This window comes from Babylonia areolata, chromosome 16 (genome assembly GCF_041734735.1).
Source record: "Babylonia areolata isolate BAREFJ2019XMU chromosome 16, ASM4173473v1, whole genome shotgun sequence".
In the NCBI taxonomy this organism is placed as follows: Eukaryota; Metazoa; Mollusca; class Gastropoda; order Neogastropoda; family Buccinidae; genus Babylonia; species Babylonia areolata.
The window spans coordinates 29,805,599-29,832,714 of NC_134891.1; the positions used below are offsets into that span (position 1 = coordinate 29,805,599).

Consider the following 27,116-nt stretch of genomic DNA (forward strand, 5'->3'; position numbering starts at 1 on the left):
TAAAAAGTGATTTAGCAATAGAATGAAAAAATATAGAACAAGAGATTGATTTACTTCACCATGCCATGGCGTTTTTTGCAGCAGTTTTTGACAAATTTGCCAGACATTCCCACATGTTTATCTTCCAGTATCAGCTAACTGGGTTTAATTGTGTGTGTGTGTGTGTGTGTGTGTGTGTGTGTGTGTGTGTGTTTATTGTGGTAGGCAGGGATTCGATATCTTAACTGCAATCATGTAGTATGCTATGTCAATGTAAGTGGTCATTTTGAACATGGATTTAAACTGTGTGAAAAGTTAGCCAAAAAGTAATCAATAAGAAAATACATCAACTTTCCGATAGTAAAAGTGAAATACTGTCAGATACTAGTGTAAAAGATCATGTTATCAATGTGAGAGTTTGGTGGGTTATGGGGTCATATCAGTACCCAGCATACCCCCCCCCCCCAACCCCCACCACCACCCGCACACACACACGACACACGACAGGGGGATTATTATCGGTGTTGATTAAATTACCCCAAAACTCTCAAAACAGAGCAGACGATCCAAGGGAAACAACCAGTAATAACTTTCCGGATGTTACGTCAGGAAGTCTGCTTCAATCGAACTTTGAACAGAATCGTTCTGTTTCAGGTCTCGCTGCTCCCTCTTCGCACAAACCCAGAAGTTCGGAGAGAGAAAGGGTAATTTGATGTAGTAGTTCTCGGGGAATTACCAATATTTTAGAATAACACACTTTCGGATGAAACGATAAACCGAGGCGCAGCAAGCACAAAGCGCAAACAATGTGTAAAACAACAACAAAAACAACAACAAAACAAAAAAAAAACCAAACAAAAAAACACACACAAAAGTCAAAACGTGAAAACAAAACAGAAGGTAACAAAACCTAGCAAGATTTTTTCTTTTTTAAGAAAGATCTACTTGCATAGCATAGGCTGTTGTTGTTTTTTACACTTGTCAAAGTGGTGCTGCACTGTGACACGATTTTCACACAGCAAAATCCTGTTGTGACAAAAAGTAAATAACATCCTGTTGTGACAAAAAGTAAATACAATCACACAGTCGCACACGCGCATGCAAAGCGCATTGGCATTAGATGGGTTCCACAGGAGCTTTGATATATCTAAACATGATGAAGCAGATCATGTTCACAAAAAATCTTACCTTGTATCTGACTTGTTTCACACCGACATTGAAAAAATAAGAAATATTTAGAGCTGCATTGTTATCTTTATTATTATTATTATTCTTTTAAAACATTTCTTTAATAATCAAAATAGCAGTAATAGATCACTTGTAAGAAAATAAGTAATCAAAATAGCAGTAATAGATCACTTGTAAGAAAATAAGTAACGCCTCCTCCGTAAGCTGGACCATTATGGTATACGAGGATCGACGTTGGACTGGATCAAGGCCTTCCTTTCCGACCGCACCCAAACCGTCGTAGTTGACGGCGAAAAATCTGAGCCAGCACCTGTCATCAGCGGAGTCCCACAGGGGACAGTTCTAGGCCCCATCCTATTTCTGATTTACATCAACGATCTGCCACAGAACATCAAGGCCAATATTAGATTGTTCGCTGATGACTGTATAGTCTACTCTACCATCAAGACAATCCAAGACTTTAAAATGCTCCAACGAGACCTCAACACACTGTCTGACTGGGAACAGCGTTGGGGAATGGAATTCCACCCAGAAAAATGTAATGTCCTTACCTGTACAACATCAAGGAACCCCATCAGCTACAACTACAAATTAAAAGGACACACACTCGAACATGTTGACAGCGCAAAATATCTCGGCGTTGACATAAGAAATGATCTAAACTGGAAAGAACATGTTACAAGAGTCACCAATAAAGCCAATAGCATGGTAGGCTTCCTAAAAAGGAATCTAAAAACATCCAATAAAACCACCAAAGCCAAGGCCTACCAAACTCTTGTACGCCCGCACCTGGAGTATTGCTCATCAGTCTGGAGCCCGTACAAAGAAGGCCAAAAGAACAAGATTGAAATGGTGCAAAGAAGAACAGCACGTTATGTACACAATGACTATGGGTGGACCAGCAGCGTAACACACATGCTGCAAGAACTAGGATGGGAATCCCTTGAATCACGGCGGAACAGACAAAGGCTGACTCTGATGTATAAAATGGTCAATGGCATTGTAGACATCCCTCCAGACAAATTTCTCAAGAAAGGATAATTTGTCCATCTTAGCTCCTCCTCTGACCCTTATAAATACAGTTTTTTCCCATCAACCATCCCCGTCTGGAACTCCCTGCCTGCAACAGCAGCAGAGGCTCCCTCCTTGGTAGCTTTCAAGAGGGAGCTGAACAAGATCACAGTTTAGTCCCCCCGCCCTTTTTTTTTTTTTTTCCTCCGGAGGGACGCTGCGAGTGACGGTGGGAGGGAGTATGTATACATGTTCTTTCTCATTGTCACCCCCTCCGGAGGAAAGATAGGTGTACTTAGGTTATGATTAGGTATCTACGCCTCTGCGCACACAGGTCATTAATAGTCAGTAATGACGGCTGACCTTCCAATTTGAAGATTGAAGTATCCATTTTCAGAATCAGTTGCCTTTCATATTTAATATTCTAAAAAAAAAAAGTGAAAAATTTGTTCACACAGAATTCTTTTTAAGCATTTTTAGTAACATTCTTGAACAAAAATTACAAATAAGTCTGTGAAAGTAATGTTTACTAAAATGCTTGTAAGCATTTTTAATGAAGTTAGACACAAAATTACCAGAAACAAAGAGCTTCTCAGTGGCACACACATTGATTTCTTATCATTCGCCCTTAAACAAAAGGTCAGAAATGTTTGACAGACAAGTTCTTTTGAATTCCTTCACAGTCCCATGTACACATGCTGTACTAACAATTTCTGCTTTCAACCTGTGACCAATTTTTGTGTGCTTATCAAAGATGGCATAGATTTTGGTGATCAGAAGTAAACCCAAGAGGAAGACCTCCAAATAGAGAAAGGTAACTGACATCCTGATCTGTAAGGTCTGTCTTATCTCAGTGAGGTGACAGCCCTTCACTGACATCCTGATCAGTCAGCTCTGTCTTATCTCAGTGAGGTGACAGCCTGTCACTGAGGTGCATGCTCATCAGCAGCAGTCTTTGATGTGTGTCATCCACACTGAGTCTAATTCCTATTTGGTTCAGAGAGATGACATTTGAGACTTGGGTCAGTGATTGATTGTGGCCAGATCATGGGGTCAGGGGTCAAAGACCAAGGTAATAAAATCATACCATAACAAAACAACAACAAGCAAGCAAGCAAACAAACCAACCCACCAAAAAACCCACAAAAATTCCTGCAATATGGTGATGCTTTTCATTGAGGTCGCAACTTGTCTGAGTCTTGGAGGCTTTTGCACTTCCACTGCTTTCTGAAGCTTGTTGTGACAGGATTGCTCAGTGTGAACAATAATCCTTTGAACTGTTTGCAGATTTGGTGAGTTGAAAATCGGCTCCACAGTTCCACTGCTTTCTGAAGCTTGTGACAGGATTGCTCAGTGTGAACAATAATCCTTTGAACTGTTTGCAGATTTGGTGAGTTGAAAATCGGCTCCACAGTTCCACTGCTTTCTGAAGCTTGTGACAGGATTGCTCAGTGTGAACAATAATCCTTTGAACTGTTTGCAGATTTGGTGAGTTGAAAATTGGCTCCACACTTTCCCCCAAGGAGGCGAAATGTTTGCTGCTGTGGTGGAAAAAGTTGGCTGGCTTTATGGGTTGGCCGTTGGAGAGCTGACGTGGGGGACCGTGTGTGTCTACGGAGCCATCTTGTTTTTCTCCTGGGTCTTCAGCAGACTGGTTATCTCCCCCCAGCTCTCTCCTCTGAAAAAGGTAGGAATGTTTTGTTAACTTTAAAGTGGGGCCTTTAAAAAAAAAAAAAAAGGATGTATAGATGTATGTATGTATGTATGTGTGTATGTATGTATGTATGTGTGTATGTGTGTATGTATGTATGTATGTATGCATGAATACAACATGATGTGTGTATGTATGTATGTATGTATGTACGTATGTTCGTATGTACGTACGTGTGTGTGTGTGTGTACTTACATATGTATGTATGTATGCACATATGTATGTATGTGTGTATGTATGTATGTATGTATGTGTGTATGTACGTATGTATGTATGTATGTGTGTATATATGTATGTATGTATGTATGTATATATGTCTGTCTGTCTGTCCAGTATGAGAGAGAGACAGGAAGAGAGAGGAAGAAGAGAGAGACAGGAAGAGAGAGAGAGAGGAAGAGAGAGAGAGGAAGAAGAGAGGAAGAGAGAGAGAGAGGAAGAAGAGAGAGGAAGAAGAGAGACAGGAAGAGAGAGAGGAAGAAGAGAGACAGGAAGATGAGAGAGAGACAGGAAGATGAGAGAGAGAGGAAGAAGAGAGAGAGAGAGGAAGAAGAGAGAGACAGGAAGAGAGAGAGACAGGAAGATGAGAGAGAGAGAAAGAAGAGAGAGACAGGAAGATGAGAGAGAGACAGGAAGATGAGAGAGAGGGAAAGAAGAGAGAGACAGGAAGATGAGAGAGAGGGAAAGAAGAGAGAGACAGGAAGATGAGAGAGAGAGAAGAAGAGAGAGACAGGAAGAGAGAGAGAGGGAAAGAAAAGAGACAGGAAGATGAGAGAGAGAGAAAGAAGAGAGAGACAGGAAGAGAGAGAGAGGAAGAAGAGAGACAGGAAGAGAGACAGGAAGAAGAGAGAGGAAGAAGAGAGAGACAGAGAGAGAGACAGACAGAGAGACAGGAAGAGAGAGAGGAAGAAGAGAGAGAGAGACAGGAAGAGAGGAAGAAGAGAGAGAGACAGGAAGATGAGAGACAGGAAGAGAGAGAGGAAGAAGGGAGAGAGAGAGGAAGAAGAGAGAGGAAGATGAGAGGAAGAGAGAGAGAGGAAGAAGAGAGAGAGACAGGAAGATGAGAGACAGGAAGAGAGAGAGGAAGAAGGGAGAGAGAGAGGAAGAAGAGAGAGGAAGATGAAAGAGAGGAAGAGAGAGAGAGGAAGAAGAGAGAGAGAGAGGAAGAAGGGAGAGAGAGAGGAAGAAGAGAGGATACTGAGTGACTGAAGGGAATGGTAGTGAATCACTGAGTGAACATACATTTGTATACAAAGTGAGTATGTGTGAACACACATGTATTGACATGTGTGTTGATGTACGCATGTTATTTCTACACTTTCAAGGCCTGACTTGGTGCGTTGGGTTCCGCTGTTGGTCAGTGACGCCTCGCTGAGTTAACTGAACTGAACTATTTGTGCACTTTGTGTGTAAGTACATGCGTGTGTATGCATGTGTCCTACGCACGTGTACATGAATGTGTGCCTGCGCATCTGCATACTGCGTGTGTACAGATTCCAGGAGCTGCAGAGTCCTGGTATCATCTTCTGTTCGGCCACATCCCAGAGATCTTGAGGAGAGAGCCCATTGACCCTTTTATAGAGTGAGTCACTTGTCCCTGTCACAGTGCTGTGCTATACATTGCGAACAACAACACTAATGATAATAATAATGACTATAATAATACATTTGTATAGCGCTTTCAAACCTTTCCAAGTGGTTTACAATAGCACATCAGTCCGACATAAAGCACATACACACACACACACACACATGCACACACATGCACACACACATGTGCACACAAACATTCGTGGAAATATATTAACTTGTTTGAGAAGTTTAAGGTGCTTCTGTGGTTACCATTCAGTGCGGTGACATTGCAGGAGTCAGTGAGATCAGACAGAGCTTACAGGTCAGGATGCCAGTGAAGGGCTGTCACCTCACTGAGATCAGACAGAGCTTACAGGTCAGGATGCCATTGAAGGGCTGTCACCTCACTGAGATAAGAGAGAGCTTACAGGTCAGGATGTCAGTGAAGGGCTGTCACCTCACTGAGATAAGAGAGAGCTTACAGGTCAGGATGTCAGTGAAGTAGCTGTCACCTCACTGAGATAAGAGAGAGCTTACAGGTCAGGATGTCAGTGAAGGGCTGTCACCTCACTGAGATAAGAGAGAGCTTACAGGTGAGGATGTCAGTGAAGTAGCTGTCACCTCACTGAGATAAGAGAGAGCTTACAGGTCAGGATGTCAGTGAAGGGCTGTCACCTCACTGAGATAAGAGAGGGCTTACAGGTCAGGATGTCAGTGAAGTAGCTGTCACCTCACTGAGATCAGACTGAGCTTACAGGTCAGGATGTCAGTGAAGGGCTGTCACCTCACTGAAATCAGCAGAGCTTACAGGTCAGGATGTCAGTGAAGGGCTTTCACCTCACTGAGATGAAACAGAGCTAACAGGTCGGGATGTCAGTGAAGGGCTGTCACCTCACTGAGATAGAGAGAGTTTACAGGTCAGGATGTCAGTGAAGGGCTGTCATTTCACTTTGATTTTTTTGTCTGTATGTACTTTATTTTATGAAAAATGTCTTAAAAAGAAAGAAACCAGGACTGACGGACGACTGCCAACAGCTGGGTTACAGAGCTGAAGACAGGGATTGTGCGGTACCGCTCAGTCTTTGGACGTTACCGTGTGATGGTTGCCGATGCCGACGCTTTCAAAGACGTCCTGGTGACCAACACCAAGCATTACCCCCGCCCTTCTTTCATCTACAGGTAGAAATCTCCAAACTGACCTCTTCTCTCTGCAGTAAGTTACCTTTTGGTGTGTCTATTATCTACAGGTAGAAATCTCCAAACTGACCTCTTCTCTCTGCAGTAAGTTACCTTTTGGTGTGTCTATTATCTACAGGTAGAAATCTCCAAACTGACCTCTTCTCTCTGCAGTAAGTTACCTTTTGGTGTGTCTATTATCTACAGGTAGAAATCTCCAAACTGACCTCTTCTCTCTGCAGTAAGTTACCTTTTGGTGTGTCTATTATCTACAGGTAGAAATCTCCAAACTGACCTCTTCTCTCTGCAGTAAGTTACCTTTTGGTGTGTCTATCATTTACAGGTAGAAATCTCCAAACTGACCTCTTCTCTCTGCAGTAAGTTACCTCAAGTTACCTGTTCAAACAGTATATACTCCTGTACATGTGGTATGCTTGACTGTGTATATACATACATATCTTGACATACATATCTTTGTGTTCACACATGTATGTGAACACGTGTGTGTGTGTGTGTGTGTGTGTGTGTGCACGCACGCGCTTGTGTGTGCATGTGTATGTGTGTGTGTGTGTGTGTGTGTGTGTGTGTGTGTGTGTGTGTGTGTTAATACAAGGGAGACAATCAGTGTTTTGTTCTGTTTTGTGCAGATGGTCGTGAAATGGAGAAAGGTTAGGGAGACAGACCAGAAATACCTCAGAAACTGTCCCTGTGTCTTTCTAGCAGTTTTTCTAAGTTACAGACACTCCAGTATACATGCATGCACTCAAGGACTGACTGGTACATTGAGTTCACACTGCTGTTCAGGCATCTGCCAAGCAGATGTGATGTAGTAGGTATGTGACAGGTCCGTGAGAAAGTGAAAGTGAAAGTAAATGGTGATCATAATGCCAATGGTTCCAGAGTGTTTGAGATGATCGCCGGCAAAACCAGTCTGTTGTCTACGGAAGGTGCCCACCACACAGCGCAGCGTCGACTGTGCAGCCCTGCCTTCAAGATGGGCTACCTGGAAGGTGAGTTATGTTGTGTTAATGGCTTACCTGGAAGGTAATAAAATAATAATAATATATTATGATAATAATTATATAGCGCTGAATCTTGTGCAGAGACAAATCTGAGCGCTTTCACACCAGTCATTCACACGCATGCATAACTCTAAACTGAAGAAACTGAAGACAAGGAAGAGGTAGGGGAGGGAGGCTATTTTGTGAAGAGGTGGGTTTTAAGGCCAGACTTGAAAGAGCTGAGTGCCACCTGATGAAGCGAAAAAGGAAGTTCATTCCAAATGCAAGGTCCAGAGACAGAGAAAGAACGGTGTCCAACAGTTGAGTGTTTGAATCTGGGTATGCGTAAACAAAGTGGATCAGAAGCCGATCGTAGAGAGCGAGATGGAGTGTAGAGGTGAAGGCAGCCACAGAGATAGGAAGGGGCAGATTTGTGAATACATTTATAACATAGAGTGCTGATCTTATGCTTTATTCTGTGTGTGACAGGGAGCCAATGGAGATGTTGCAAAATAGGAGTGATGTGCATATAGGTGTGTTGTATATATATACACATATATCTATGTGTGTGTGTGTGTGCGTGTGTGTGCATGCGCACATAAACCCCACTTATAGTGAAGACCAGAGGACTGAAGACATGGTGCTGGCAGCGTATTGTGATGTTTGGAATGAACTTCCTTTTTCGCTTCGTCAAGTCTCCACATTCAGCTCTTTCAAGTCTGGCCTTAAAACACACCTCTTCCCAAAATAGCCTCCCTTCCCTGCCTCTTCCTTGTCTTTAGTTTCTCCAGTTTTAGAGTTATGCATGCGTGTGAATGACTGGTGTGAAAGCCCTTTGATTTGTCTCTGCACAAGATTCAGCGCTGTATAAATACCATTATTATGATGTTTCTTCCAGGTCTGCTGCCGGTGTTCCAGAAGAAAGCGGAACAGCTGTGTGCCATGTGGGGCAGGGCCATAGACACGGACAGCCAGTCCGAGGGAACTGCCCAAGTGGACGTGCACTCCACCTCCAGTAACCTGGTACCTGGACTGTAACACTTCAGCGCGTTACTGTATCAGAATAGAACACAGTAGAATGCAATCCAGTACGGTTTCAGTTTCTCAAGGAGGCGTCACTGCATTCGGACAAATCCGTATCCGCCACACCACATCTGCTAGGCAGATGCCTGACAGCAGCATAACCCAACGCGCTTAGTCAGGCCTTGGGTGCCTGCTTATATATTTGTGTACCTATCAGAGTGGATTTCTTTTTATATGATTTGGCCAGAGGACAACACTCTCGTTGCCATGGGTTCTTTTTCAGTGCACCAAGTGCGTGCTGCACAGGAGACCTTGGTTTATTGTCTTATCCGAAAGACTGGACGCTCAGTTTGATTTTTCCAGTCAAATTTGGGAGAAAGGGCGAGAGCAAGATTCGAACCCACACCCTCACGGACTCTCTGTACTGGCAGCTGAGCGTCTTAACCATTCTGCCACCTCCTCAGTACAAGGCAATATAAGGTAATGCAGTGCAATAGAATATGATGCAATACAATACAATACAGTACAATACATTACAATGCAATACAGTACAATACAATACATTACAATGCAGTGCGATACGACGCTGAACAATACAATGCTGTGCACTACAATACTGTAATACAATGCAAAACAATGTAATACATTACAATACTGTGTGATGCAATGCAGAACAATGCGGTGCAGTGCATTACAATACAGTGTAATACAATTTAATGTAATGCAATACAACACATTACAATGTAATGCAATACAACACATTACAGTGCGTTGCAATGCAGAATGGGTACAATACAATGCAGTGCAATACAATATAATACAATACAATTCAATACAATACAGTACAGTACAGTACAGTACAATATAATTTGGTGCAAAGCGCTGCACTGCTGTCCATTTATACACACAGACTGTACTGTACAGGCCTGTACTGTGCTGTGCTCTGCTGTACCGTACTGAACTGTATTGTACTGTATTGCACTGTGCTGTACCGTACTGAACTGTATTGTACTGTATTGCACTGTGCTGTACTGAACTGTATTGTACTGTATTGCACTGTGCTGTACTGTACTGAACTGCATTGTACTGTATTGCACTGTGCTGTACTGTACTGAACTGCATTGTACTGTATTGCACTGTGCTGTACTGTACTGAACTGCATTGTACTGTATTGCACTGTGCTGTACTGTACTGAACTGTATTGTACTGTATTGCACTGTGCTGTACCGTACTGAACTGTATTGCACTGTGCTGTACTGTACTGAACTGCATTGTACTGTATTGCACTGTGCTGTACTGTACTGAACTGCATTGTACTGTATTGCACTGTGCTGTACCGTACTGAACTGTATTGCACTGTGCTGTACTGAACTGCATTGTACTGTATTGCACTGTGCTGTACTGTACTGAACTGTATTGTACTGTATTGCACTGTGCTGTACCATACTGAACTGTATTGTACTGTATTGCACTGTGCTGTACTGAACTGCATTGTACTGTATTGCACTGTGCTGTACTGTACTGAACTGTATTGCACTGTGCTGTACCGTACTGAACTGTATTGTACTGTATTGCACTGTGCTGTACCGTACTGAACTGTATTGCACTGTGCTGTACCGTACTGAACTGTATTGCACTGTGCTGTACTGAACTGTATTGTACTGTATTGCACTGTGCTGTACTGTACTGAACTGCATTGTACTGTATTGCACTGTGCTGTACTGTACTGAACTGCATTGTACTGTATTGCACTGTGCTGTACCGTACTGAACTGTATTGCACTGTGCTGTACTGTACTGAACTGCATTGTACTGTATTGCACTGTGCTGTACCGTACTGAACTGTATTGCACTGTGCTGTACTGAACTGTATTGCACTGTGCTGTACTGTACTGAACTGCATTGTACTGTGCTGTACTGTACTGTACCATACTGAACTGTATTGTACTGTATTGCACTGTGCTGTACTGAACTGTATTGTACTGTATTGCACTGTGTTGTACTGAACTGTATTGTACTGTATTGCACTGTGCTGTACCGTACTGAACTGTATTGCACTGTGCTGTACTGTACTGAACTGCATTGTACTGTATTGCACTGTGCTGTACTGTACTGAACTGCATTGTACTGTATTGCACTGTGCTGTACCGTACTGAACTGCATTGTACTGACTGTATTGCACTGTGCTGTACCGTACTGAACTGCATTGTACTGTATTGCACTGTGCTGTACTGAACTGCATTGTACTGTATTGCACTGTGCTGTACCGTACTGAACTGCATTGTACTGTATTGCACTGTGCTGTACTGTACTGAACTGTATTGTACTGTATTGCACTGTGCTGTACCGTACTGAACTGTATTGCACTGTGCTGTACTGAACTGTATTGTACTGTATTGCACTGTGCTGTACTGTACTGAACTGCATTGTACTGTATTGCACTGTGCTGTACCGTACTGATTACTGTATTGCACTGTGCTGTACTGTACTGAACTGCATTGTACTGTATTGCACTGTGCTGTACTGTACTGAACTGCATTGTACTGTATTGCACTGTGCTGTACTGTACTGAACTGTATTGTACTGTATTGCACTGTGCTGTACTGTACTGAACTGCATTGTACTGTATTGCACTGTGCTGTACCATACTGAACTGTATTGTACTGTATTGCACTGTGCTGTACTGAACTGCATTGTACTGTATTGCACTGTGCTGTGCTGTACTGAACTGCATTGTACTGTATTGCACTGTGCTGTACCGTACTGAACTGTATTGCACTGTGCTGTACCGTACTGAACTGTATTGCACTGTGCTGTACTGAACTGTATTGTACTGTATTGCACTGTGCTGTACTGTACTGAACTGCATTGTACTGCATTGCACTGTGCTGTACTGTACTGAACTGCATTGTACTGTATTGCACTGTGCTGTACCGTACTGAACTGTATTGCACTGTGCTGTACTGTACTGAACTGCATTGTACTGTATTGCACTGTGCTGTACTGTACTGAACTGCATTGTACTGTATTGCACTGTGCTGTACCGTACTGAACTGTATTGCACTGTGCTGTACTGAACTGTATTGTACTGTATTGCACTGTGCTGTACTGTACCGAACTGCATTGTACTGTATTGCACTGTGCTGTACCATACTGAACTGTATTGTACTGTATTGCACTGTGCTGTACCGTACTGAACTGTATTGCACTGTGCTGTACTGTACTGAACTGCATTGTACTGTATTGCACTGTGCTGTACTGTACTGAACTGAATTGCACTGTGCTGTACTGAACTGCATTGTACTGTATTGCACTGTGCTGTACCGTACTGAACTGTATTGTTCTGTATTGCACTGTGCTGTACCGTACTGAACTGTATTGCACTGTGCTGTACTGAACTGTATTGTACTGTATTGCACTGTGCTGTACTGTACTGAACTGCATTGTACTGTATTGCACTGTGCTGTACTGTACTGAACTGCATTGTACTGTATTGCACTGTGCTGTACTGTACTGAACTGCATTGTACTGTATTGCACTGTGCTGTACTATACTGAACTGCATTGTACTGTATTGCACTGTACTGTACTGAACTGCATTGTACTGTATTGCACTGTGCTGTACTGAACTGCATTGTACTGTATTGCACTGTGCTGTACCGTACTGAACTGCATTGTACTGTATTGCACTGTGCTGTACTGTACTGAACTGCATTGTTCTGTATTGCACTGTGCTGTACCATACTGAACTGCATTGTACTGTATCGCACTGTGCTGTACCGTACTGAACTGTATTGTTCTGTATTGCACTGTGCTGTACCGTACTGAACTGTATTGTACTGTATTGCACTGTGTTGTACTGAACTGTATTGTACTGTATTGCACTGTGCTGTACTGAACTGCATTGTACTGTATTGCACTGTGCTGTACCGTACTGAACTGCATTGTACTGTATTGCACTGTGCTGTACTGTACTGAACTGCATTGTACTGTATTGCACTGTGCTGTACCATACTGAACTGTATTGTACTGTATTGCACTGTGCTGTACCGTACTGAACTGCATTGTACTGTATTGCACTGTGCTGTACCATACTGAACTGCATTGTACTGTATTGCACTGTGCTGTACTGTACTGAACTGTATTGCACTGTGCTGTACTGTACTGAACTGTAAAGTATTGTTCAGGACCGTACTGCACTGCACTTTTTTGCACTGTACTGTACTGTACCGTTTTGTACTGTGATGTATGATACTGTACTGTACGATATTGCACTGTACTGTACTTTAATGCACTGTGCTGTGCTGTATTGGTTTGGACTGTTGTGTTCTGTACAGTAGAATCCAAAACTGAACTGTACAATACTGTATTGCACTGTTGTGTAGAAGCCAGAATGGTACTGTACAATACTGTATTGTACTGCGCTGTACTGTAGTGTACAACACTGTACTGCACTGTAGTGTACAACACTGTACTGCACTGTACTTACTACAGTGTACTGCACTGTATTGTACTATACTATAGTGTACAACACTACTGTACTGTAGTGTACAACACTGTACTGCACTGTAGTGTACAACACTGTACTGCACTGTACTTACTACAATGTACTGCACTGTATTGTACTATACTATAGTGTACAACACTACTGTACTGTAGTGTACAACCCTGTACTGCACTGTACTTACTACAGTGTACTGCACTGTACTGTACTATAGTGTACAACACTGTACTGCACTGTACTGTAATGTACAACACTGTACTACACTGTACTTACTACACTGCACTGTACTATAGTGTGCAACACTGTACTGCACTGTACTGTAGTGTACAATACTGTACTGCACTGTACTTATTACACTGTAATGTACTATAGTGTACAATATTGTACTGTATTATACTGTACTATAGTGTACAACACTACTGCACTGTAATGTACTATAGTGTTCAACACTGCACTGTACTATAGTGTACAACACTGTACTGCACTGTACTATAGTGCACAACACTGTACTGTACTATGGTATACAACACTGTACTGCACTATAGTGTACAACACTGTACTGCACTGTACTATAGTGCACAACACTGTACTGTACTATGGTATACAACACTGTACTGCACTATAGTGTACAACACTGTACTGTACTATGGTATACAACACTGTACTGCACTATAGTGCACAACACTGTACTGTATAATAGTGTACAACACTGTACTGCAATATAGTGTACAACACTGTACGGCACTATAGTGCACAACACCATACTGCACTATAGTGTACAACACCGTACTGCACTCTACAACACTGCACTGTCCTATAATGTACAGCACTATATGACACTGTACTGCACTGACAACACTGCTGTACAAAACTGTGCAACACTGTACTGTAAGTCCAATGTGTTTGTGCGGCAGACGCTGGACGTGCTGAACCAGTCGGGCCTGGGTTACCATAGCAACGCCCTGGAGGACCCGGCGGACAAGATGCACCAGGCCTTGAGGAACATCCTGCAGAGGGGTCGCGCCGGGTCAGTCACTGACTGTGTGTGCTGGGCGTTGTCACCAGAGTGACTGGATATGTTTGCCTTGTGTGTGCTGTGTGCGATGTTTCTGTTAGGTGTGGCGTTTTGTGCCTTGTGTGTGCTGTGTGTGCTGTGTGTGATGTTTCTGTTAGGTGTGGCGTTTTGTGCCTTGTGCGTGCTGTGTGTGCTGTGTTTGATGTGTCTGTTAGGTGTGGTGTTTTGTGCCTTGTGCGTGCTGTGTGTGATGTGTGTGATGTTTCTGTTAGGTGTGGCGTTTTGTGCCTTGTGTGTGCTGTGTGTGATGTTTCTGTTAGGTGTGGCGTTTTGTGCCTTGTGCGTGCTGTGTGTGCTGTGTGTGATGTTTCTGTTAGGTGTGGTGTTTTGTGCCTTGTGCGTGCTGTGTGCGATGTGTGTGATGTTTCTGTTAGGTGTGGGGTTTTGTGCCTTGTGCGTGCTGTGTGTGCTGTGTGTGATGTTTCTGTTAGGTGTGGCGTTTTGTGCCTTGTGTGTGCTGTGTGTGATGTGTCTGTTACGTGTGGCGTTTTGTGCCTTGTGCGTGCTGTGTTTGATGTTTCTGTTAGGTGTGGTGTTTTGTGCCTTGTGTGTGCTGTGTGCGATGTGTGTGATGTTTCTGTTAGGTGTGGCGTTTTGTGCCTTGTGTGTGCTGTGTGTGCTGTGTGTGCTGTGTGTGATGTTTCTGTTAGGTGTGGCGTTTTGTGCCTTGTGCGTGCTGTGCGTGCTGTGTGTGATGTTTCTGTTAGGTGTGGTGTTTTGTGCCTTGTGTGTGCTGTGTGTGCTGTGTGCGATGTTTCTGTTAGGTGTGGCGTTTTGTGCCTTGTGTGTGCTGTGTTTGATGTGTCTGTTAGGTGTGGCGTTTTGTGCCTTGTGCGTGCTGTGTGTGATGTTTCTGTTAGGTGTGGCGTTTTGTGCCTTGTGCGTGCTGTGTTTGATGTGTCTGTTAGGTGTGGCGTTTTGTGCCTTGTGCGTGCTGTGTGTGATGTTTCTGTTAGGTGTGGCGTTTTGTGCCTTGTGCGTGCTGTGTTTGATGTGTCTGTTAGGTGTGGCGTTTTGTGCCTTGTGCGTGCTGTGTGTGATGTTTCTGTTAGGTGTGGCGTTTTGTGCCTTGTGCGTGCTGTGTTTGATGTGTCTGTTAGGTGTGGCGTTTTGTGCCTTGTGCGTGCTGTGTTTGATGTGTCTGTTAGGTGTGGCGTTTTGTGCCTTGTGCGTGCTGTGTGTGATGTGTCTGTTAGGTGTGGCGTTTTGTGCCTTGTGTGTGCTGTGTGTGATGTTTCTGTTAGGTGTGGCGTTTTGTGCCTTGTGTGTGCTGTGTGTGATGTTTCTGTTAGGTGTGGCGTTTTGTGCCTTGTGCGTGCTGTGTGTGCTGTGTGTGATGTTTCTGTTAGGTGTGGCGTTTTGTGCCTTGTGTGTGCTGTGTGTGATGTTTCTGTTAGGTGTGGCGTTTTGTGCCTTGTGTGTGCTGTGTGTGCTGTGTGTGCTGTGTGTGCTGTGTGTGATGTGTCTGTTAGGTGTGGCGTTTTGTGCCTTGTGTGTGCTGTGCGTGCTGTGTGTGATGTGTCTGTTAGGTGTGGCGTTTTGTGCCTTGTGCGTGCTGTGTGTGCTGTGTGTGATGTGTCTGTTAGGTGTGGCGTTTTGTGCCTTGTGTGTGCTGTGTGTGCTGTGTGTGATGTGTCTGTTAGGTGTGGCGTTTTGTGCCTTGTGCGTGTTGTGTGTGATGTTTCTGTTAGGTGTGGTGTTTTGTGCCTTGTGCGTGCTGTGTGTGCTGTGTGTGATGTTTGTGATGTTTCTGTTAGGTGTGGCGTTTTGTGCCTTGTGCGTGCTGTGTGTGATGTTTCTGTTAGGTGTGGTGTTTTGTGCCTTGTGCGTGCTGTGTGTGCTGTGTGTGATGTTTCTGTTAGGTGTGGCGTTTTGTGCCTTGTGCGTGCTGTGTGTGATGTGTCTGTTAGGTGTGGCGTTTTGTGATGCACGTAGGTTTGGGGCCGCGCCGGGTCAGTCTCTCAAACTGTGCTGTGCTGTGCTGTGTGTGTGTGTGTGTGTGTGTGTGTGTGTGTGTGTGTGTGTGTGTGTGGTGTGAATGTGTTCAGTTGTGTGTGTGTGTGTGTGTGTGTGTGTCTGCGTGCTTGTCCTCTCGTGCGTGTGTTGCATGCTCACACATTTTGTTTTTATTTCAGCCTATTGAGAGTGGTCATCCCCAGCGTGTACAGCAGACTGCCCACGGAGGGAAACAGAAAGTTTGCTGCCGGTCTGGGGTTTATCAACTCCCTCATCAAGAAAATCGTTGGTGAAAAGGAGAAGGCCATGGAGGAATCAGGTGAAGGGTCGCCTCACACTGCTCACACAGTCAACCCGCTCACTGAGTCAATGTCAATCTTCAGTATTGTTTAGTTATTTATGTACGCTTATAGTTGACTTCGTCACGTTTTTGCGCCTTATACATATTATTAGTAGTGGTAGTAGTTATTTTTTATGTATTTATCTATTATTTATTCACCCTTTTTTTTTTTATCCTCAAGGCCTGACTATGGGTTACGCTGCTGGTCAGGCATCTGCTTGGCAGATGTGGTGTAGCGTATATGGATTTGTCAGAATGCAGTGACGCCTCCTTGAGCTACTGAAACTGAAACTCAGCCTGTGGCCCCCTCATGAAGGGGTGTGTGAACAAACACCATCTCAACATCTTCATGAGCATAAACAAAATTCAGTGAAACAATAAATAAATAAAATAAATAAATGATGGTATTTATACATCGCTGAATCTTGTGCAGAGACGAATCTAAGCACTTTCACACCAGTCATTCACATGCATGCATAACTCTAAAACTGTAGAAATAAAGACAAAGGAGGGGCAGGCAAGGGAGGCTATTTTGGGAAGAGGTGGGTTTTAAGGCCAGACTTGGAAGAGCTGAGTATGGAGACCTCACGAAGCAAAAGAGGAAGTTCATTCCAAATACAAGGTCCAGAGACAGAGAAAGAACGGCGTCCAACAGTGGAGTGTTTGAATCTGGGGGTGCGTAAACAGAGTGGATCCGAAGCCGATCATAGAGAGCGAGATGGAGTGTAGAGGTGAAGGCAGCACAAAGATAGGAAGGGGCAGATTTGTGAATACATTTATAACATAGAGTGCTGATCTTATACTTTATTCTGTGTGAGACAGGGAGATGTTGCAAAATAGGAGTGATGTGCTCAGATCTTTTCTTTCTAAGGACGAGTCGGACAGCAGTTTTGTATGCGCTGAAGGGACTGAATGGATGAAGCAGGCAAACCAGGCAATAGAGAGTTACAGCAGTCAAGGCGAGAGAGAATGAGAGAAACAAGTCTAGATGTTGCATCAGTGGACAGATATTTCAGAATGGAACTGATGCGTTGCAATTGATAGGAGCAGGATTGACATGTCTGACTGATAAATTTTTGCATGGACAGTGTGTTGTCAAGGACAACACCGAGGTTCCTGACTGAGCTGGAAAGAGGGATGGATGTACTGCCTAGTTTGATTTTGTCAGCTATGATGGAAGAGAGTTTTTGTTTAGTTCCTATGATTGTTGCTTCAGTTTTGTCTGTGTTCAATTGTACCTTATTTAGAGTCATCCAGTTTTGAATGTCCAGGAAGCATTCAGATGTTTCTTGCAATACCGGAAATGAGGACTACAGATCGTGATATGCTGTGTCATAGTTTCTCTAAGTTTGAATGCTTAAAAAACAGCAATCCAGTATGATAGATAATGCATATCTCTTTGTCTAGTGGATGACATCAGAAAAGTTGAATAATGGTAATACTTGGAAGGAGGAGCCTTCAGTCTAATTTCACTGAGAGCTGGACAGCACAAAACAAAATGTGGTTCATCTGCCTTCAAAGTTTTACATAATGGGCATGCCAGGTTTTTCTTCGGTTTCTGTTGAACGAATGATTGAGTCTTTTTTGTGATGGACAGACATTGATTTGTACATGGTGATGTTAATCATGAGGGACATGATTGAAGGAATGATGGAATCATTTCTGTGGTAGACAGATACTGATTAGTTGCATGGTGATGTTAATCATGAGGGACATGATTGAAGGAATCTTTTCTGTGATGGACAGATACTGATTAGTTGCATGGTGATGTTAATCATGAGGGATATGATTGAAGGAATGATGGAATCTTTTCTGTGGTAGACAGATACTGATTAGTTGCATGGTGATGTTAATCATGAGGGACATGATTGAAGGAATGATGGAATCTTTTCTGTGGTAGACAGATACTGATTAGTTGCATGGTGATGTTAATCATGAGGGACATGATTGAAGGAATGATGGAATCTTTTCTGTGGTAGACAGATACTGATTAGTTGCATGGTGATGTTAATCATGAGGGATATGATTGAAGGAATGATGGAATCTTTTCTGTGGTAGACAGATACTGATTAGTTGCATGGTGATGTTAATCATGAGGGACACGATTGAAGGAATGATGGAATCTTTTCTGTGGTAGACAGATACTGATTAGTTGCATGGTGATGTTAATCATGAGGGATATGATTGAAGGAATGATGGAATCTTTTCTGTGGTAGACAGATACTGATTAGTTGCATGGTGATGTTAATCATGAGGGACACGATTGAAGGAATGATGGAATCTCCTGTGTGGTAGACAGATACTGATTAGTTGCATGGTGATGTTAATCATGAGGGATATGATTGAAGGAATGATGGAATCTCCTGTGTGGTAGACAGATACTGATTAGTTGCATGGTGATGTTAATCATGAGGGATATGATTGAAGGAATGATGGAATCTCCTGTGTGATGGGCAGAAGAAAGGTCAGGCAGGGATCTCCTGGAGACGTTGCTATTGGCAACGGACGGAGAGACGGGGGATCGTCTGTCTGACGTGGAGCTGAGGGACCATGTCATGACCTTCATGATCGCAGGTCACGAGGTATGTCATGACCTTCATGATCGCAGGTCACGAGGTATGTCATGACCTTCATGATCGCAGGTCACGAGGTATGTCGTGACTACCATAGCTGGCTGTGAGGTATGTCGTGACTGTCATAGCTAGCTGTGAGGTATGTCGTGACTACCATAGCTAGCTGTGAGGTATGTCATAATTATCGTAGCTAGCTATGAGGTATATCATGATTGTCATAGCTAGCTGTGAGATATATTGTAATCATCATAGTTAGTTGTGAGGTACGTTGTAATTAGCATATGTATCTGTGAATTATATCGTAATCATTAAAACTGTGAGGTATGTCGTAATCATCATAGTTGTGAGGTATGTTGTAATTATCAGCTAGCTGTGAGGTGTGTTGTGACTACCATAGCTAGCATAGCTAGCTGTGAGGTGTGTTGTGACTACCATAGCTAGCATAGCTAGCTGTGAGGTATACCATAATCATCATAAATAGCTGTGAGGTATGTCGTAGTTATCATAAGTAGCTATGAGGTATGTCGTGACTATCATAGCTAACTGTGAGGTATGTCATAATGTGAGGTATGTCATAATGATCATAGGTATCTGTGAGTTATATCATAATTATCATAGTTTGCTGTGATGTATGTAGTGTTTAAGCTAGGTGGCCAGGTATTTAGCACAGACCCCGAAAGGCCAACGTTTTGTTTTCTTTGTGTCTCTCCTTTAGTTACTTTCCTGCTGTCTTGCCCGTTCTTTCTCCCTTTTTTCCCCTTCACTTTTTGAAAGTAATTACTCTTATGATGGTTGACACAAATGCAAATCATAGCATTATTTTGTTTACTCAAATTCTGACGTCACCGACCAGTTTGAAGAGAGAACAGTATATTCAAACTGTGATATATCGCTTGACGGGTGTGAAGAGAGACCGGTAAACAGACCAACGTCTCGCTCCGTGCTGTGCAGACGTCGGCTTCCTCCCTGTGCTGGATACTGCTGACGCTGGCCACGCGGCCGGACGTCCAGGCCAAGGCCAGACAGGAAGTGATGTCACACCTGCCTCCGTCTGGACAGCCAATCACCTTGAAAGACCTGGACCAGATGCCGTATGTCAACTGTGTGGTGAAGGAAGTGATGAGGTCAGTCCATCGTTGGTTGGGTTTTCTTGTTGTTGTTGTTGTTGTTAGTCCTGTAATGTCCATCATTGGTTGGGTTTTCTTGGTGTTGTTGTTAGTCCTGTGATGTCAGTCCATCATTGGTTGGGTTTTCTTGTTGTTGTTGTTGTTGTTAGTCCTGTAATGTCCATCATTGGTTGGGTTTTCTTGGTGTTGTTGTTAGTCCTGTGATGTCAGTCCATCATTGGTTGGGTTTTCTTGTTGTTGTTGTTGTTGTTGTTAGTCCTGTAATGTCCATCATTGGTTGGGTTTTCTTGTTGTTGTTGTTAGTCCTGTGATGTCAGTCCATCATTGGTTGGGTTTTCTTGTTGTTGTTGTTAGTCCTGTGATGTCAGTCCATCATTGGTTGGGTTTTCTTGTTGTTGTTGTTGTTAGTCCTGTGATGTCCATCGTTGGTTGGGTTTTCTTGTTGTTGTTGTTAGTCTTGTGATGTCAGTTCATCGTTGGTTGGGTTTTCTTGTTGTTGTTGTTGTTGTTAGTCCTGTGATGTCAGTTCATCGTTGGTTGGGTTTTCTTGTTGTTGTTGTTGTTGTTGCTAGTCCTGTGATGTCAGTCCATTGTTGGTTGGGTTTTCATGTTGTTGTTGTTGTTGTTGTTAGTCCTGTGATGTCAGTCCATTGTTGGTTGGGTTTTGTTGTTGTTGCTGTTGTTAGTCCTGTGATGTCAGTCCATTGTTGGTTGGGTTTTCTTGTTGTTGTTGTTGTTGTTGTTAGTCCTGTGATGTCAGTCCATTGTTGGTTGGGTTTTCTTGTTGTTGTTGTTGTTGTTGTTAGTCCTGTGATGTCAGTCCATTGTTGGTTGGGTTTTCTTGTTGTTGTTGTTGTTGTTGTTAGTCCTGTGATGTCAGTCCATCATTGGTTGGGTTTTCTTGTTGTTGTTGTTGTTAGTCCTGTGATGTCAGTCCATCGTTGGTCAAAGTCAAGTGGATGGGGAGAAAATTCTGTGGCGAGTGTGGAGATAAAACCAGTGTGCACAGATTCTCTTGCTTCCTAGGTGGTCGTGCTACCCATGGGCCTACACTGTTGTTGTTTTTTATATTTTGTCACAAGAGATTTCAGGCTGTTCTCCCTGGGGAGGGCATCACCACAGTGCACCAGCTCCACCCACCCCCCTTGTTTTCTTGACTGCATTTGTATATATTTTTATGTTTTACGACCAAAGTGGATTTTTCTACAGAATTCTGCTTGGATTGCTCTTTTTTTTTTAAATTAGATTTTTTTTTTTTTTTTTTACCGTAGGTTCTTTTACATGCACTAAGTGAATGCCGCACATGAAACCTCAGTTTATTGCCTCATCCGAAAGACTAGCACCCAGACCATTACACAAAGTCATCCAGGTGGAGGGAGGGGAAAAAAAAAATCCAAGTCTGCGTACCGGACACATTGAAAACTCGAACCCCCAGACACTGGATTGCTAGTCAGGTGGGGGGGGTGACCATTGGACCCACAGCGATGCTGTGCGTTGTGTGTGTGCTCCTTCAGGCTGTACCCCCCGGTGCCCACGGTGATGCGGATTGCACGGAGAGACATGATGATGTGTGGCTACCAGATCCCGCAGGGCACGGTGATCACCCTGTCCATTGGAGCCCTGCACAGGTCGGTCGCTGCTCTGTGTGTGTGTGTGTGTGTGTGTGTGTGGGTAGGGTGTGTGTGTGGGTGTGTGTGTGTGGGTAGGGTGTCTGTGTGTTTGGGGGGGGCGGGCGGGTAGGGTGTGTGTGTGTGGGAGGGGGGGGGGGTAGGGTGTGTGTGTCTGTGTGTGTGTGTGTGTGGGTAGTGTGTGGGTGTGTGGGTAGTGTGTGTGTGTGTGTGTGTGTGTGTGCGGGTAGGGTGTGTGTGTGTGTGTGTGTGTGGGTAGGGTGTGTGTGTGTGTGTGTGGGTGTGTGTGTGTGGGTGTGTGTGTGTGTGGTGTGGGTAGTGTGTGTGTGTGTGGGTAGTGTGTGTGTGTTTGTGTGTGTGTTTCTGTAGGGTGTGTGTGTGTAGGGTGTGTGTGTGTTTGGTATTGTGTTGGGTTGGGTTGGGTTGGGTTGGGTTTGGCTGGGTTGTTTTGGGTTGGGTTATAATGTGTTGTGTTGTTTTGGGCTGGGTTGTGCTGGGTTGGGTTGGGTTGTGCTGGGTTGGGTTGTGTTGTGCTGAGTTGGGTTGGGTTGTGCTGGGTTGTGCTGGGTTGGGTTGGGTTGGGTTGTGCTGGGTTGGGTTGGGTTGTGCTGGGTTGGGTTGGGTTGTGCTGGGTTGGGTTGGGTTGGGTTGTGCTGGGTTGGGTTGGGTTGTGCTGGGTTGTTTTGGGTTGGGTTATAATGTGTTGTGTTGTTTTGTGCTCTCTTTCTTTCGCAGACAGACAGACAGACACACACACACACACAGAGCAATGTGATGTTGCAGAAACCCAGCGTACTGGGAGAACCCAGATGAGTTTCATCCGGAGCGGTTCCTGGATGAATCGTCGGTGCCGTTCTACGCCTACCAGCCTTTCATCAGCGGTCCCCACATGTGTCTGGGCTACAGGTAGTTTTTCCTTTCTTTCTTCACTTACTGTCTTTCCATTTCAGTGACAGTTTCAGTTTCAGTTTCTCAAGGAGGCGTCACCAGGTTCTCTTCCTTTCTTTCTTCACTTACTGTCTTTCCATTTCAGTGACAGTTTCAGTTTCAGTTTCTCAAGGAAGCGTCACCAGGTTCTCTTCCTTTCTTTCTTCACTTACTGTCTTTCCATTTCAGTGACAGTTTCAGTTTCAGTTTCTCAAGGAGGCGTCACCAGGTTCTCTTCCTTTCTTTCTTCACTTACTGTCTTTCCATTTCAGTGACAGTTTCAGTTTCAGTTTCTTGAAGAGGAGTCACTGCGTTTGGACAAATTCTGTATATGCTACACCACTTGTAGGCAGATGCCTGACAGCAACATAACCCAACAAAAAGGAAGGGAGACAGAACAGGCACCATTGAACACCACCGAAGTGACTCAGCAGCAGTGCAGGGTCTCCTCTGGTGTGTGGCCTCCTGGCGACCTAACATCCATGGTTCCCTGCGGACTGCCAACGCTGGAACTGCGACGGCCTTGTATGGGGGAATCTAAATGAGCGGTGTGGGAGTAATGCCACTGAAACAGTGCAGATAATGGTGGGGCAGCAAAAAAAAAAAAGAAAAAAAGAAAAAGAAAGGGAAGGTGGCAGAATGGTTAAGACTCTCAGAGATTCTGTGAGGATGAGGGTTCGAATCCCGCTCTCGCCCTTTCTCCCAAGTTTGTCTGGAAAATCAAACTGAGCGTCTAGTCTTTTTGGGTGAGACGATACACCGAAATCCCGTGTGCAGCACGCACTTGGTGCACTGAAAAAGAGCCCATGGCAACGAGAGTGTTGTCCCCTGGCAAAATTATGTAAAAAGGAATCTACTCTGATAGGTACACAAATAATTATATAAGCATGCAGTCAAGGCCTGACAAGCGTGTTGGGTTATGCTGCTGTCAGGCATCTGCCTAGCAATTGTGGTGTAGCGTGTATGGATTTGTCCGAACGCGGTGTCGCCTACTTGAGAAATTGAAACTGAAAACTGTTCAGTGACAGTAGATAGGAAAAAAACCCTGTGTGTGTGTGTGTGTGTGTGTGCGTGTGCGCACAGGGGTGGGGTGGGTAGGTGGGAGTGATAAGAGGAGGTGGTGGGATGACTGAGACCGGGAAAGCAGCAGAAGAAGTGACAGAAGAAGTGACAGAAGAAGTGACAGAGATGTGAAAAGGAGGAGCAACAAAGGATTGGACTGACTGAGAGTAAAGCGTGACTGTCTTTGATTTTACTGACTGATCACCTTCACCTTCACCTATCCCGTAGTCTTGTGGACCGTTGGGGCGCCACAGGTGATCTGGCAACCAGCATCCTCCAATCCTCTCGGTTTTCTGACCTCCTGATTGTATCGCTCAACCTCAAGCCCGTCCATTCTGGGATGTTGTCCTCCCATCTCTTCCTCTGTCTGCCTCTCCTTCTCCCCCCTTGCACTGTGCCCTGCAGGAATGTCTTGGCAAGCCCTGATGATCAGTCTACTTCAACAGTAACATAGGGGACTGGTTCAGAACCACAGTCGGAGTGAGGCAAGGCTGTTTGCTCTCACCAACTCTCTTCAACATCTTCCTGGAAAGAACTGACTGATAGTGAAGTGTAAATGTTTTTGATTCGACTGACTGAGAGTGAAGCTTAACTTTCTTTGGTATGACTGACTGAGAATGAAGTATAACTATCTTAACCATATTGATAACAGTATAAAGCGTATTCATTATAACAAAAGCATAATCAGTCAAAGGTATATACCAACTGAACTTCAAACATTCAGAAATTTGTAAAAAATTTATAAGAAATACCAATTTCGTTTTGATTCAAACAATTTGAAAGATATTGAAATAATAAATAATCATCAAGAACTACAGGATCACCATTTAGTGTATGTGTGTGTGGGAGGGGGTGGGGGGTGGGAGATGAGTATGTGTGTGTGTGTGTGTGATTGAGTGTATGTGTGTGTATTTATGTATGAGTGAGTGACTGTGTGTGTATGTGTGTGTGTGGAGGGGGTGTGGGGTGAGGGTGTGAGTGTGTATGTGTTTATGTGTGTTTATGTGTGCTTGTGTGTGTGTGTGTGTAATATCCACAAAAAAAATACAGGTTCACCATTTAATGTGTGTGTATGTGTGTGTGTGTGTGTGTGTGTGTGTGTGTGTGTGTGTGTGATGTCCACAGGTTCGCCATGCTGGAGCTACGTCTCTTTGTGGCTGTACTGCTGAGCAAGTTTGAGTTCTCCCCCTTGCCAGGCGTCACTTACCGCAAGACACAGACCTTCACCCTGAGACCCACCCCCGAGCTGTGGCTGACCCTGAAATACGCTGTGTGAGAGACAGTCCTTCACCCTGAGACCCACCCCCGAGTTGTGGCTGAACCTGAAATACGCTGTGTGAGAGACAGTCCTTCACCCTGAGACCCACCCCCAAGCTGTGGCTGAACCTGAAATACGCTGTGTGAGAGACAGTCCTTCACCCTGAGACCCACCCCCGAGTTGTGGCTGAACCTGAAATACGCTGTGTGAGAGACAGTCCCATGGCTCAGCATTGGATACGTTGTGTGTGGGTGGGTGTGTTTGTTGTGTGAGGGAGGGTGTGTGTGTTGTGTGAGGGTGTGTTTGTTGTGTGAGGGTGGGTGTGTTTGTTGTGTGAGGGTGTGTTTGTTGTGTGAGGGTGGGTGTGTTTGCTGTGTGAGAGTGTGTTTGTTGTGTGAGGGTGGGTGTGTTTGTTGTGTGAGGGTGGGTGTGTTTGTTGTTTGAGGGTGTGTTTGCTGTGTGAGGTGGGTGTGTTTATTGTGTGAGGGTGGGTGGGTTTGTTGTGTGAGGGTGTGTTTGTTGTGTGAGGGTGGGTGTGTTTGCTGTGTGAGGGTGTGTTTGTTGTGTGAGGGTGGGTGGGTTTGCTGTGTGAGGGTGTGTTTGTTGTGTGAGGGTGGGTGTGTTTGCTGTGTGAGGGTGTGTGTGTTTGCTGTGTGAGGGTGTGTGTGAGGGTGGGTGGGTTTGTTGTGTGAGGGTGTGTTTGTTGTGTGAGGGTGGGTGTGTTTGCTGTGTGAGGGTGTGTTTGTTGTGTGAGGGTGGGTGTGTTTGTTATGTGAGGGTGTGTGTGAGGGTGGGTGTGTGTTGTGTGAGGGTGTGTTTGGGTGTGTTCAAGTTATGTGGTTGAATGTCAGGTACTTTATGTGAGAATGAGTTTGGGCATGTTCCATTCTGTGGTTGAACGTGAAATACGCTGTGTTTGGTTGGGTTTGGTGAATTGAGGTTTCATGATTGAACATCAGATATGCTGTGTTTGGGTGGGTTTGGGTGAATTGATGTTTCATGATTGTACATCAGATCCACTGTGTTTGGGTGGGTTTGGGTGAATTGATGTTTCATGATTTTACATCAGATATGCTGTGTTTGGGTGGGTTTGGTGAATTGATGTTGCATGATTTTACATCAGATATGCTGTGTTTGGGTGGGTTTGGTGAATTGATGTTGCATGATTGAACATCAGATCCACTGTGTTTGGGTGGGTTTGGGTGAATTGATGTTTCATGATTTTACATCAGATGTGTTTGGGTGGGTTTGGGTGAATTGATGTTTCATGATTGTACATATGTGGAGTGATGGCCTAGAGGTAACGCGTCCGCCTGGGAAGCGAGAGAATCTGAGCGCGCTGGTTCCAATCACAGCTTAGCTGCCGATATTTTCTCCCTCTCCACTAGACCTTGAGTGGTGGTCTGGACGCTAGTCATTCGGATGAGACGATAAACTGAGCTCCCGTGTGCAGCATGCACTTAGCGCACGTAAAAGAACCCACGGCAACAAAAAGGTTGTTCCTGGCAAAATTCTGTATAAAAATCCACTTCGATACGAAAAACAAACAAAAATGCACGCAGGAAAAAATACAAAAAAATGGGTGGCGCTGTAGTGTAGCGATGCGCTCTCCCTGGGGAGAGCAGCCTGAATTTCACACAGAGAAATCTGTTGTGATAAAAAGAAATACAAAATACAAAATATGCTGTGTTTGGGTGGGATTTGGGGTGCATTGATGTTTTATGATTATGGAAAAGTTAAAGATGTGTTGTTTTAGGGTACACCATCAGGTGATAGAGAAAGGAGATCTGTTGTTTTGGGGTACACCATCAGGTGATAGAGAAAGGAGCTGTGTTGTTTTGGGGTACACCATCAGGTGATAGAGAAAGGAGCTGTGTTGTTTTGGGGTACACCATCAGGTGATAGAGAAAGGAGCTGTGTTGTTTTGGGGTACACCATCAGGTGATAGAGAAAGGAACTGTGTTGTTTTGGGGTACACCATCAGGTGATAGAGAAAGGAGCTGTGTTGTT

The 27,116-nt window shown here is 44.3% G+C and overlaps 1 protein-coding gene across 2 annotated transcripts; it reads left to right on the top strand.

Moving 5' to 3' along the window:
* The first annotated feature begins 591 nt into the window (after positions 1 to 591).
* On the top strand, positions 592 to 25,540 carry LOC143291308 (uncharacterized). Of its 2 annotated transcripts, none has more exons than XM_076601159.1 (13): positions 592 to 683; positions 3,662 to 3,865; positions 5,380 to 5,468; positions 6,494 to 6,637; positions 7,535 to 7,644; positions 8,534 to 8,658; positions 14,075 to 14,187; positions 16,371 to 16,510; positions 18,992 to 19,113; positions 20,056 to 20,228; positions 21,746 to 21,859; positions 22,643 to 22,765; positions 24,974 to 25,540. In XM_076601159.1, the coding sequence occupies exons 2-13, from the start codon at positions 3,710 to 3,712 to the stop codon at positions 25,122 to 25,124; spliced, it is 1,560 nt and encodes a 519-aa protein (XP_076457274.1). In that variant the 5' UTR covers positions 592 to 683; positions 3,662 to 3,709; the 3' UTR covers positions 25,125 to 25,540. The 2 variants fall into 2 exon arrangements, with proteins under 2 accessions (XP_076457274.1, XP_076457273.1); XM_076601158.1 differs by having other exon boundaries at positions 18,989 to 19,113; positions 24,974 to 25,537.
* Positions 25,541 to 27,116: the final 1,576 nt, after the last annotated feature.